Source organism: Haliotis cracherodii, unplaced genomic scaffold (genome assembly GCF_022045235.1).
Source record: "Haliotis cracherodii isolate W230 unplaced genomic scaffold, xgHalCrac1.p SCAF_37, whole genome shotgun sequence".
Lineage (NCBI taxonomy): Eukaryota > Metazoa > Mollusca > Gastropoda > Lepetellida > Haliotidae > Haliotis > Haliotis cracherodii.
In genome coordinates, this window is record NW_027266294.1 from 32,845 (window position 1) to 47,999 (window position 15,155).

Consider the following 15,155-nt stretch of genomic DNA (forward strand, 5'->3'; position numbering starts at 1 on the left):
TGAGATTGATGGTACGACTTCCTACTTCGACCTGGCTGTGTTCTGTATAGTATTGAGATTGATGGTACGACTTCCTACTTCGACCTGGCTTTGTTCTGTATAGTATTGAGATTGATGGTACGACTTCCTACTTCCACCTGGCTGTGTTCTGTATAGTATTGAGATTGATGGTACGACATTCTACTTCGACCTGGCTGTGTTCTGTATAGTATTGAGATTGATGGTACGACATTCTACTTCCACCTGGCTGTGTTCTGTATAGTATTGAGATTGATGGTACGACATTCTACTTCCACCTGGCTGTGTTCTGTATAGTATTGAGATTGATGGTACGACATCCTACATCGACCTGGCTGTGTTCTGTATAGTATTGAGATTGATGGTACGACATCCTACCTCGACATGGCTGTGTTCTGTATAGTATTGAGATTGATGGTACGACATTCTACTTCCACCTGGCTGTGTTCTGTATAGTATTGAGATTGATGGTACGACATCCTACTTCGACATGGCTGTGTTCTGTATAGTATTGAGATTGATGGTTAGACTTCCTATTTCCACCTGGCTGTGTTCTGTATAGTATTGAGATTGATGGTACGACATCCTACCTCGACCTGGCTTTGTTCTGTATAGTATTGAGATTGATGGTACGACATCCTACTTCCACCTGGCTGTGTTCTGTATAGTATTGAGATTGATGGTACGACATTCTACTTCCACCTGGCTGTGTTCTGTATAGTATTGAGATTGATGGTACGACATCCTACTTCGACATGGCTTTGTTCTGTATAGTATTGAGATTGATGGTGAGACTTCCTATTTCCACCTGGCTTTGTTCTGTATAGTATTGAGATTGATGGTACGACATCCTACCTCGACCTGGCTTTGTTCTGTATAGTATTGAGATTGATGGTACGACATCCTACTTCCACCTGGCTGTGTTCTGTATAGTATTGAGATTGATGGTACGACTTCCTACTTCGACCTGGCTGTGTTCTGTATAGTATTGAGATTGATGGTACGACTTCCTACTTCGACCTGGCTGTGTTCTGTATGGTTTGAGATTGATGGTACGACATTCTACTTCCACCTGGCTGTGTTCTGTATAGTATTGAGATTGATGCTACGACATCCTACCTCGACCTGGCTGTGTTCTGTATAGTATTGAGATTGATGGTACGACATCCTACCTCGACATGGCTGTGTTCTGTATAGTATTGAGATTGATGGTACGACATTCTACTTCCACCTGGCTGTGTTCTGTATAGTATTGAGATTGATGGTACGACATCCTACTTCGACATGGCTTTGTTCTGTATAGTATTGAGATTGATGGTTAGACTTCCTATTTCCACCTGGCTGTGTTCTGTATAGTATTGAGATTGATGGTACGACATCCTACTTCGACATGGCTGTGTTCTGTATAGTATTGAGATTGATGGTACGACATTCTACTTCGACCTGGCTGTGTTCTGTATAGTATTGAGATTGATGGTACGACATCCTACCTCGACCTGGCTGTGTTCTGTATAGTATTGAGATTGATGGTACGACTTCCTATTTCCACCTCGCTGTGTTCTGTATAGTATTGAGATTGATGGTACGACATCCTACCTCGACCTGGCTTTGTTCTGTATAGTATTGAGATTGATGGTACGACTTCCTACTTCCACCTGGCTGTGTTCTGTATAGTATTGAGATTGATGGTACGACATTCTACTTCCACCTGGCTGTGTTCTGTATAGTATTGAGATTGGTGGTACGACATCCTACCTCGACCTGGCTGTGTTCTGTATAGTATTGAGATTGATGGTACGACTTCCTACTTCGACCTGGCTGTGTTCTGTATAGTATTGAGATTGATGGTTAGACTTCCTACTTCGACCTGGCTTTGTTCTTTATAGTATTGAGATTGATGGTACGACTTCCTACTTCGACCTGGCTGTGTTCTGTATAGTATTGAGATTGATGGTACGACTTCCTACTTCGACCTGGCTGTGTTCTGTATAGTATTGAGATTGATGGTTAGACTTCCTACTTCCACCTGGCTGCGTTCTGTATAGTATTGAGATTGATGGTACGACTTCCTACTTCGACCTGGCTGTGTTCTGTATAGTATTGAGATTGATGGTTAGACTTCCTACTTCCACCTGGCTGTGTTCTGTATAGTATTGAGATTGATGGTACGACATCCTACTTCGACATGGCTGTGTTCTGTATAGTATTGAGATTGATGGTACGACATCCTACTTCCACCTGGCTGTGTTCTGTATAGTATTGAGATTGATGGTACGACTTCCTACTTCGACCTGGCTGTGTTCTGTATAGTATTGAGATTGATGGTTAGACTTCCTACTTCGACCTGGCTGTGTTCTGTATAGTATTGAGATTGATGGTACGACTTCCTACTTCGACCTGGCTTTGTTCTTTATAGTATTGAGATTGATGGTACGACTTCCTATTTCGACCTGGCTGTGTTCTGTATAGTATTGAGATTGATGGTACGACATCCTACTTCGACCTGGCTGTGTTCTGTATGGTTTGAGATTGATGGTACAACATCCTACTTCCACCTGGCTGTGTTCTGTATAGTATTGATATTGATGGTACGACATCCTACCTCGACCTGGCTGTGTTCTGTATAGTATTGAGATTGATGGTACGACATCCTACCTCGACCTGGCTGTGTTCTGTATAGTATTGAGATTGATGGTACGACATCCTACCTCGACCTGGCTGTGTTCTGTATGGTTTGAGATTGATGGTACAACATCCTACTTCCACCTGGCTGTGTTCTGTATAGTATTGAGATTGGTGGTACGACATCCTACCTCGACCTGGCTTTGTTCTGTATAGTATTGAGATTGATGGTACGACATCCTACCTCGACCTGGCTGTGTTCTGTATAGTATTGAGATTGATGGTACGACATCCTACCTCGACCTGGCTGTGTTCTGTATAGTATTGAGATTGATGGTACGACATCCTACCTCGACCTGGCTGTGTTCTGTATAGTATTGAGATTGATGGTACGACATCCTACCTCGACCTGGCTGTGTTCTGTATAGTATTGAGATTGATGGTACGACATTCTACCTCGACCTGGCTTTGTTCTGTATAGTATTGAGATTGATGGTACGACTTCCTACTTCGACCTGGCTTTGTTCTGTATAGTATTGAGATTGATGGTTAGACTTCCTACTTCCACCTGGCTGTGTTCTGTATAGTATTGAGATTGATGGTACGACTTCCTACTTCGACCTGGCTGTGTTCTGTATAGTATTGAGATTGATGGTTAGACTTCCTACTTCCACCTGGCTGTGTTCTGTATAGTATTGAGATTGATGGTACGACATCCTACTTCGACATGGCTGTGTTCTGTATAGTATTGAGATTGATGGTACGACATCCTACTTCCACCTGGCTGTGTTCTGTATAGTATTGAGATTGATGGTACGACTTCCTACTTCGACCTGGCTGTGTTCTGTATAGTATTGAAATTGATGGTTAGACTTCCTACTTCGACCTGGCTGTGTTCTGTATAGTATTGAGATTGATGGTACGACTTCCTACTTCGACCTTGCTGTGTTCTGTATAGTATTGAGATTGATGGTTAGACTTCCTACTTCGACCTGGCTTTGTTCTTTATAGTATTGAGATTGATGGTACGACTTCCTATTTCGACCTGGCTGTGTTCTGTATAGTATTGAGATTGATGGTACGACATCCTACTTCGACCTGGCTGTGTTCTGTATGGTTTGAGATTGATGGTACAACATCCTACTTCCACCTGGCTGTGTTCTGTATAGTATTGAGATTGGTGGTACGACATCCTACCTCGACCTGGCTGTGTTCTGTATAGTATTGAGATTGATGGTACGACTTCCTACTTCGACCTGGCTGTGTTCTGTATAGTATTGAGATTGATGGTTAGACTTCCTACTTCCACCTGGCTTTGTTCTTTATAGTATTGAGATTGATGGTACGACTTCCTATTTCGACCTGGCTGTGTTCTGTATAGTATTGAGATTGATGGTACGACATCCTACTTCGACCTGGCTGTGTTCTGTATGGTTTGAGATTGATGGTACAACATCCTACTTCCACCTGGCTGTGTTCTGTATAGTATTGATATTGGTGGTACGACATCCTACCTCGACCTGGCTGTGTTCTGTATAGTATTGAGATTGATGGTACGACATCCTACCTCGACCTGGCTGTGTTCTGTATAGTATTGAGATTGATGGTACGACATCCTACCTCGACCTGGCTGTGTTCTGTATGGTTTGAGATTGATGGTACAACATCCTACTTCCACCTGGCTGTGTTCTGTATAGTATTGAGATTGGTGGTACGACATCCTACCTCGACCTGGCTGTGTTCTGTATAGTATTGAGATTGATGGTACGACATCCTACCTCGACCTGGCTGTGTTCTGTATAGTATTGAGATTGATGGTACGACATCCTACCTCGACCTGGCTGTGTTCTGTATAGTATTGAGATTGATGGTACGACATCCTACCTCGACCTGGCTGTGTTCTGTATAGTATTGAGATTGATGGTACGACATCCTACCTCGACCTGGCTGTGTTCTGTATAGTATTGAGATTGATGGTACGACATTCTACCTCGACCTGGCTTTGTTCTGTATAGTATTGAGATTGATGGTACGACTTCCTACTTCGACCTGGCTTTGTTCTGTATAGTAGTGAGGAATAGGGAGTCGGTTATTTTCAGACCAACCTAGTGAAGGCAGTGTCCTATTGGGGGATATGTCATCATTCCACCCTTGTGAGGATTATGTTATCCTATTAGGCAATATATGTTGATATCACCCACGCGATGTTTGTGCTATCCTAATGATATCACCCTTGTAGTTTTGATGCTATCCTAATGAGGGATATTCAATGATATCACACATGTAATGTTAATGTCTTCGCATGAGTTAATATCATCCACGTGATGTTGGTGTTCACGTGGGGAGGATGTTGTATAATGATATGATCCACGTTATGTTGGTGTTCACCTAGAGAGGATGCTGTATAGTGATATCATCCACGTGATGTTGGTGTTCACCTAGAGAGGATGTTGTATAGTGCTGTCATCCACGTGTTGTTGTTTCACCTAGAGAGGATGTTGTATAGTCATATCATCCACCTGATGTTGTGTTCACCTGGGGAGGATGTTGTATAGTGATGTCATCCACGTGATGTTGTTTCACCTAGAGAGGATGTTGTATAGTGATGTCATCCACGAGATGTTGTGTTCACCTAGAGAGGATGTTGTATAGTGATATCATTCACGAGATGTTGTTTCACCAAGAGAGGATGATGTATAGTGATATCATCCACGAGATGTTGGTGTTCACCTAGAGAGGATGCTGTATAGTGATGTCATCCACGTGATGTTGTGTTCACCTGGGGAGCATGTTGTATAGTGATGTCATCCACGAGATGTTATGTTCACCTAGAGAGGATGCTGTATAGTGATATCATCCACGAGATGTTGTGTTCACCTAGAGAGGATGCTGTATAGTGATATCATCCACGTGATGTTGTGTTCACCTGGGGAGGATGCTGTATAGTGATGTCATCCACGAGATATTATGTTCACCTAGAGAGGATGCTGTATAGTGATATCATCCACGTGATGTTGTGTTCACCTAGAGAGGATGCTGTATAGTGATATCACCCACGTGATGTTGTGTTCACCTAGAGAGGATGTTTTATAGTGATGTCATCCACGAGATGTTATGTTCACCTACAGAGGATGCTGTATAGTGATGTCATCCACGTGATGTTGTGTTCACGTGGGGAGGATGTTGTATAGTGATTTCATCCACGTGATGTTGTGTTCACCTAGAGAGGATGCTGTATAATGATATCACCCACGTGATGTTGTGTTCACCTGGGGAGGATGTTGTATAGTGATTTCATCCACGTGATGTTATGTTCACCTAGAGAGGATGCTGTATAGTGATATCATCCACGAGTTGTTGTGTTCACCTAGAGAGGATGCTGTATAGTGATCTCATCCACGTGGTGTTGTATTCACCTAGAGAGGATGCTGTATAGTGATATCATCCACGAGATGTTGTGTTCACCTGGGGAGGATGCTGTATAGTGATATCATCCACGAGATGTTATGTTCACCTAGAGAGCAATGACTTTAGATGTCACGTGATGTGTGTTAGCAATGACTTTAGATGTGTGTGATGTGTGTTAGCGATGACTTTAGATGTGTGTGATGTGTTAGCGATGACTTTAGATGTGTGTGATATGTGTTCGCGATCACTTTAGATGTGTGTGATGTGTTAGCGATGACTTTAGATGTGTGTGATGTGTGTGAGCGATGACTTTAGATGTGTGATGTGTTAGCGATGACTTTAGATGTGGGTGATGTGTGTTAGTGATGACGCTATAATGTGTTTGATGTGTGTTAGCGATGACTTTAGATGTGTGTGATGTGTGTTAGCGATGACTTTAGATGTGTTTGATGTGTGTTAGCAATGACTTTAGATGTGTGTGATGTGTTAGCAATGACTTTAGATGTGTGTGATGTGTGAGCGATGACTTTAGATGTGTTTGATGTGTGTTAGCAATGACTTTAGATGTGTGTGATGTGTGTTAGCGATGACTTTACATGTGTTTGATGTGTTAGCGATGACTTTAGATGTGTGTGATGTGTGTTAGAGATGACTTTAGATGTGTGTGATGTGTTAGCAATGACTTTAGATGTGTTTGATGTGTGCTAGCAATGACTTTAGATGTGTTTGATGTGTTAGCGATGACTTTACATGTGTTTGATGTGTTAGCGATGACTTTAGATGTGTGTGATGACTTTAGATGTGTTTGACGTGTGTTAGCAATGACTTTAGATGTGTGTGAAGTGAGTTAGCGATGACTTTGGATGTGTGTGATGTGTTAGCAATGACTTTAGATGTGTTTGATGTGTTAGCAATGACTTTAGATGTGTGTGATGTGAGTTAGCGATGACTTTACATGTGTTTGATGACTTTAGATGTGTGTGATGTGTGTTAGCAATGACTTAAGAATTGTGTGATGTGTGTTAGCGATGACTTTAGATGTGTGTGATGTGTGTTAGCGATGACTTTAGATGTGGGTGATGTGTTAGCGATGACTTTAGATGTGTGTGATATGTGTTAGCGATGACTTTAGATGTGTGTGATATGTGTTTGCGATGACTTTAGATGTGTGTGATGTGTGTTAGCGATGACTTTAGATGTGTTTGATGTGTGTTAGCGATGACTTTAGATGTGTGTGATGTGTTAGCAATGACTTTAGATGTGTGTGATGTGTGTTAGCGATGACTTTAGATGTATATGATGTGTGTTAGCAATGACTTCAGATTGGTGTTAGCGATGACTTTAGATGTGTGTGACGTGTGTTAGAGATGACTTTAGATGTGTGTGATGTGTTAGCGATGACTTTAGATGTGTGTGATGACTTTAGATGTGTTTGACGTGTGTTAGCAGTGACTTTAGATGTGTGTGATGTGAGTTAGCGATGACTTTGGATGTGTGTGATGTGTTAGCAATGACTTTAGATGTGTTTGATGTGTTAGCAATGACTTCAGATTGGTGTTAGCGATGACTTTAGATGTGTGTGATGTGTGTTAGCGATGACTTTAGATGTGTGTGATGTGTTAGCAATGACTTTAGATGTGTGTGATGTGTGTTAGCAATGACTTTAGATGTGTGTGATGTGAGTTAGCGATGACTTTACATGTGTTTGATGACTTTAGATGTGTGTGATGTGTGTTAGCAATGACTTTAGATATGTGTGATGTGTGTGAGCGATGACTTAAGAATTGTGTGATGTGTGTTAGCGATGACTTTAGATGTGTTTGATGTGTGTTAGCGATGACTTTAGATGTGTGTGATGTGTGCTAGCGATGACTTTAGATGTGTTTCATGTGAGTTAGCGATGACTTTAGATGTGTGTGATGTGTGTTAGCGATGACTTTAAATGTGTGTGATGTGTGTTAGCAATGACTTTAGATGTGTGTGATATGTGTTAGTGATGACTTTAGATGTGTGAGATGTGTGCTAGCGATGGTTTTAGATGTGTGTGATGTGTGTTAGCGATGACTTTAGATGTGTGTGATGTGTGTTAGCGATGACTTTAGATGTATTTTAGATGAGTGTTAGCGATGACTTTAAATGTGTGTGATGTGTGTTAGCGATGACTTTAGATGTGTTTGATGTGTTAGCGATGACTTAAAATGTGTGTGATATGTGTTAGCGATGACTTTAGATGTATTTGATGTGTGTTAGCGATGACTTTGGATGTACGTGATGTGTGTTAGCGATGACTTTGGATGTATATGATATGTGTTAGCGATGACTTTAGATGTATGTGATGTGTGTTAGCGATGACTTTGGATGTATGTGATGTGTGCTAGCGATGACTTTAGATGTATGTGATGTGTGTTAGCGATGATGTTAGATGTGTGTGATGTGTGTTAGCGATGACGCTATAATGTGTTTGATGTGTGTTAGCGATGACTTAAGATGTCACGTGGTGTGTGTTAGCGATAACGTTAGATGTGTTTGATGTGTGTTAGCGATGACTTAAGATGTCACGTGGTGTGTGTTAGCGATGACGTTAGATGTGTTTGATGTGTGTTTGCGATGACTTTGGATGTATGTGATGTGTGTTAGCGATGACGTTAGATGTCACGTAGTGTTTGTTAGCGATAACGTTAGATGTCACGTGGTGTGTGTTAGCGATGACGTTAGATGTCACGTGGTGTGTGTTAGCAATGACGTTAGACGTCACGTGATGTGTGTGATGCAAAGAAACCTAGACAAAGTACACAGAACGTCAGCGCTGAGATGAACCAGTCCAGATTATCCCCTGAAAGCGATTCCGTTGGGCGAAAAAGGCAAACAGTGGTGAAAATCATTTGAATGGATAACTGACAATGTTATCGAAAACGACAACAGTTAGCACCACGACTCACACAATTTGCACAACGATCGTCACCCTGTCTGTCGGCAGCTCACCTGGCAACATGGCGACGGACTCTTTGCATCCGTATGTTATCAAATTGTGGTAAGTGATGAACGTAGCGGTAAGAAAATATCGTTTTACGCCGCAATCTGCTGATTTGAGCACAATAACTGAATCAATCAGCACCACTAGGTGGTCTTTTGACACGCACTGACAGGCAGTGCACAGAACAACGACCACGCGGACAGGTGTGACGGAGTGATCACAAGAATCAATGTTCACTAACGTGATGTCCTCGTGATGTCCTCGCGATGTCCTCGTTATGCTCCGGGAGGTTTGTCCCTTGAGTTTAATCGGTACATTCCCACATCGGTTGTGAGTAAATGCGACATGTTGTACGTTGATGTAGATCTCGGTACATTCACACCTCCGGTGCCTATTGTATGCTGTACAAACACAGTAATTCACACATTGTGTTGATGTTGGTAACAATATTATTCATGGTATTATCTTTGCTTATTATTTTGTTAGGCCAGGTTAATGAACACGTGTAGCACGTGCATCTCATGTTTTTGTGGAAAGCGGGTACTTAGGACATCGAGGGTGTTGATTGGCTGACTGAATTATCTGGTAAACGCAACTTTATTGATTTTCAAAGATACGATGAGAGGCCTATCGACAGTTGAGTTTTCTTTATTTTAAATAACTTTAAATCGAAAATATTTTTTAAAACATTAAACAATGCGGAAGTTGTTATTGTGGGACAGAGACGCCAAGGATATAAATGATTTCATTGAATTTATCAAAAATGAGAAGGTCAGGTTTGTTGACCTGGATACGACTGATGCTGTGTATTGGCCTATTCAAAAAGAATTTTATCAATGTCATTTTCTATGACGCCCTCTACATATTCTGGGTCTTACCATGGATGGACCTCTGTGTCAAAACCACGAGGATGGCGAAGACGGTAATACAAGGATCGAGACACTCCATCATTTCGCTTAAGATACTGTGTTTGTGCCCAAAACGGACATCCACTGACAATGTGTTGGACAGCCTCATTCAATTCATTGCATAACCTACATTACATATTCACACTTTGATGTAAAATCACACATTGGTGGTTTCGAGAGAGGAGTGACTGCTCCGGAGCAACAAACTATGTATTTTACTTTTAGGCAAGACGACTTCATCCAAGCAAATGCTCTGCTGGGTTGTTGATCTTCTCAACACACTGCACATAAACTCGATGCAGAGAGCCTTGCCTTAAGAAACCGAACTTGTGCCGATTTGATGTTGAACCAATGTCGTATATAGGGCAGGTTGTCAAATTTCAAAATGTAAAAAAGAAAGTGAAATACGACAGAGAGGCAGATGGCTGTTGGCGGGACAGATGTAGGATAGGTAAATATAAATATATATATATATGTAAATACAGCCCTGAAACGGTCTGGTTTCATGTACGTGGTAATGGGTCTGTTTGTTTTTGTGCAATAGGTTGCGTGCCGGGCGGCGGTCGTGGGTGTCGGTAAACACTGTTAGGAGTGTTAGTCAGTAAAAACAGGTAAAGTGAGTCTGAGTGCAAACATGGACTACACTACTGTGTAGACATCCACCTCCACACAGGGCTGGCCCTGCGTGGCCTACAACACCTACACGCGGGGGCGCCCTAGTTTTCTTGTAAAGCCAGAGTTTTTATAGCGTAGTCCCTGCCTTACTTTCATTACAGGTGCGCAACCCGTGATGAACTCACAATACCATTTAGAAAGTGGTCAAATTATATTTGGGATAACACTTTATTAGGAAAGTACAGATACGAATGCGTTAGATCGCTGACTTTCTGTGCTGGCGATTAGGTGCCTCACTCTGGCAGTGTGGGTTAGATCGCTGACTTTCTGTGCTGGCGATTAGGTTAGGGTTAAGGTTAGGGTTAGGGTTAGGGTACTCTGGTAGTGTGGGTTCGTATCCCGGATGCGACTACGAGACTATCCCAAACATAACATTTGTTACACGTGATGTAATAGAGAGTGGATGGGTTTTGAGTGAGTGAGTGAGTGAGTGAGTGAGTGAGTGAGTGCGTGAGTGAGTGCGTGAGTGAGTGCGTGAGTGCCTGCGTGCGTGCGTGCGTGCGTGAGATGTCGGCAATAGTATCGTGATGGACTGATAGCATTATTGGAAACGCCTCGAAATGATCAGAGGTAAGAGGATTGTGAAGAATAAATCCTGATTCTTGGTTTGCCCTACTTCACATTCCTCCCGCCCTGACACGCAGTGATATAGCGTAAACAGCAGTGTCTGTTGTGTTTTTATTTGTTTGTTTGCTACTGAACGGCATCCTGTAAATATTCAAGTCTGAACCGGACAAACCAGCGATTGATCTTGTGGGCGACGTCCCACGCCGTCAGGGGATAATGACACGCTACTCGCCTGTTACCACACCATTTGGTTGCTTTTAACTCAGCAATATTCCAGGTGTATGACGGCGGTCTGCAGATACCTACTCAACAATATTCCAGGTGTATGACGGCGGTCTGCAGATAACTAACTCAGCAATATTCCAGGTGTATGACGGCGGTCTGCAGATAACTAAGTCAACCTGTATACAGTTGAGTAAATTGAGTTGAACTGGCGCGGAGAAGCCTGTTATGTAAAACCACTGCCTCCTACCTGTATCTATGCTTGTCAACCATACTCTGTACATCACTTGCTTGATAATGGTCGCTCCTAATTGTAATAAAGAAGTAGTCCATCCATATATCTCACCCTTACTTAATGTGTCACATGTCCATCTGTTACGTGGTATGGGTATGTAGGACTCTCGTCTCTACATGGTCATATTAATGTATAGAAACGTCTGTGGTCTACACGTTCTGACATCAATGATGTGTAGGACTCTCGTCTCTACATGGTCATATTAATGTATAGAAACGTCTGTGGTCTGCACGTTCTGACATCAATGATGTGTAGGACTCTCGTCTCTACATGGTCATTTTAATGTATAGAAACGTCTGTGGTCTACACGTTCTGACATCAATGATGTGTAGGACTCTCGTCTCTACATGGTCATATTAATGTATAGAAACGTCTGTGGTCAACACGTTCTGACATCAATGAAGTGTAGGACTCTCGTCTCTACATGGTCATATTAATGTATAGAAACGTCTGTGGTCAACACGTTCTGACATCAATGATGTGTAGTACTCTCGTCTCTACATTGTCATATTAATGTATAGAAACGTCTGTGGTCTACACGTTCTGACATCAATGATGTGTAGGACTCTCGTCTCTACATTGTCATATTAATGTATAGAAACGTCTGTGGTCAACACGTTCTGACATCAATGATGTGCAGTACTCTCGTCTCTACATTGTCATATTAATGTATAGAAACGTCTGTGGTCTACACGTTCTGACATCAATGATGTGTAGGACTCTCGTCTCTACATTGTCATATTAATGTATAGAAACGTCTGTGGTCAACACGTTCTGACATCAATGATGTGCAGTACTCTCGTCTCTACATTGTCATATTAATGTATAGAAACGTCTGTGGTCTACGCGTACTGAAATCAATGATGAGAAATGACAGAGAAAGTTGTATAAAATCACATGATTTACAAAATATACAGTTATGATACAAGTTAATCGTCAGATATAATCATCATTCATACGTCATGTACGCAGTAAATATATATACATTAATAAACATACTTGTGCTGGTGTTGACAACCACATACTGCATAGATGTAGGATATATAACTATGTCATACACACCATACCTCCACTCTAGATGTCATACACGATATATATATATATATATATATATACACATATATCTGATAAATAACATATTGCAGGTATACATAAACTATCATTGTCCGCATTGGGAACGTGTGTAGATTCCTCCTCGCCACCAGGTGCCAACATCCCGTAGCGAGACAGACGGGACACGGAATCCGTTTAGAGTCGTTGCTCCGCGTGTGTCCGATTCAAGTCGGGATTCACTGCATAGGTTCTGTCTGACCAGCACATACAATTTGGGCCTCTGCCAGTGTGCGCGGTCCTTTGTTATATGCATTAGTGTTTGGGGGGAAATCTTCCCTTTTTGAAACAACAGAAGCCGTCTGGAATATATTGAACATCTACAATACAGGTGTGTCCGATCCTGGGGTCAGTCGGAGCCCAGCCCGCTGTCCCTCTCCCCACGTACTATAGCTTGCACGCGCTCGTCCGCCCGCATCCACTCCTCATCCTCTGGATCCAGAATCTCACTGGATTCAAACCCGGAACAACTGCTGGTGGTGGACCCGCGCCTTGTCGCCACTGCACTCTCCCCTTCGACACCCCCTGGGAGCAGACCGTTCATCCCCCCGGGGGCCTCCTCTGACCCCTTCTCGCCACGTTTCTCTTGAAGTTGGGTGTGCTGCTGGCGCATTTGCCTGCCCCTGTTTGCTCTCCAGTCTCTATAAGCGACATGGAAGGCACGGGACAACACGAGAGCCATGGCCCGGGCTGTCTCGCGGCTGCCACACAGCACTGCATGACACTCCAGGCGGCGCACCCCCGGCACCTTCCAGATCCAGCAGAACACCCGCTCCTCCGCTATCTTGTCGGCGTTGCAGAATGTGATGTTCTCAATACCAAACTTCTTACCTTCCTCCTTCTTGTGGTCCTTCAGTACAATCCCAGAGGCACTGATCACCATTAACACTTTCTTCAGATGGCGCTCCGACGGTGAGTTATCCCAGAGTTTCTGAACCGGTATTATGGCACATCCTTTCCCGTTTGCTGTGAACGTTTCCACATTTCCCAGATACCTCGCCTCGAACATAGGGTCCTTCTCTGTGATCGTAGCACTGTGTTTTTTCCTCCCGAACATTCTTCACTAAACTCAATTACTCCCGTGAAACAAACAAATGAGACTCTAAGCTCGACTCCTTGTCTACATGCCTGGCTGGCGGACGACACACGATAGCCGATATATCCCGACTTGTCAATAAACATCCAGTGAAACACCAGCAGTAATTCTGACTTGAACCAGGTAAGACAGGTATTCCAGAAATGAGATTGCATGTGTCAGTCACAGTCCGGGATGAGCCGACGGATCGATCCTCGCGGTCCACACACGTCATGTGACAGACGAGCTTACATACACAGGGGAGACAACTCCGTCAGCTCAACAGGTGTCGTCTGCTTGTCAACAGTCGTGCCACTTGATGTCCTGCTGTGGATTTGAGGCGTGTCTCTGTCAACATGGTCTTCCCCGGGACTTACAGTAGAATGTGCGATGTCCCATAATACTGCGTGAAACTAGAAACGAGCAGGTGAAACATAATTGTATTTCATTAATGAAATCACGAAGAAACCGTTTGTAACTATTTTACTAGGGTATGCTGGAATGTCGTGACGATCAGCGGGCATTGATGAATAAGCACAATTCCTATAAGTCATTGTATAGTGCTGTGTGGACTGACACTGTGGTGTTGCAGGGGAGTCACCTTGAGTTCCTCTGTAACCATGGTAACAAGGTTCTGTGTCCAGCGGCTATAGGGTGTGTAGCATTTCCAAATGTTGAACCTATTTTAATCATAATTTGCTCTCATCAAAATATCATTGTTGGTTGTCATTTCTCAGGAATCCTTATTTACAAATATTATGATCACTAAACAAACAAGAAATAAACTAAAAATAGCATCAAACATATGAAAAGGGGAATCACTTAGTATTTCCATAATGCACACTGCACACCTTGATTAAAACAATTATTTATCATAATAGTCAGTGCACACCTTGATTAAAACAATTATTGATCCTAATAGTCAGTGCACACCTTGATTAAAACAATTATTTATCCTAATAGTCAGTGCACACCTTGATGTATGTTTATAGTGATACATATCTTAATAAACTGCCACTGTGGTTGATATATAGTGAGGTATGTTTATAGTGATACATATCTTAATACACTGCCACTGTGGTTGATATATAGTGAGGTATGTTTATAGTGATACATATCTTAATACACTGCCACTGTGGTTGATATATAGTGAGGTATGTTTAAAGTGATATATATCTTAATACACTGCCACTGTGGTTGATATATAGTGAGGTATGTTTATAGTGATACATATCTTAATACACTGCCACTGTGGTTGATATATAGTGAGGTATGTTTATA

The 15,155-nt window shown here is 42.4% G+C and overlaps 1 protein-coding gene across 1 annotated transcript; it reads right to left on the reverse strand.

The window, feature by feature from the left end:
• Positions 1-12,846: 12,846 nt before the first annotated feature.
• On the reverse strand, positions 12,847-14,051 carry LOC139477929 (protein FAM43A-like). Its single transcript, XM_071260380.1, has one exon. The coding sequence runs from the start codon at positions 13,854-13,856 to the stop codon at positions 13,149-13,151; it is 708 nt and encodes a 235-aa protein (XP_071116481.1). The 5' UTR covers positions 13,857-14,051; the 3' UTR covers positions 12,847-13,148.
• Between the last annotated feature and the right edge of the window lie 1,104 nt (positions 14,052-15,155).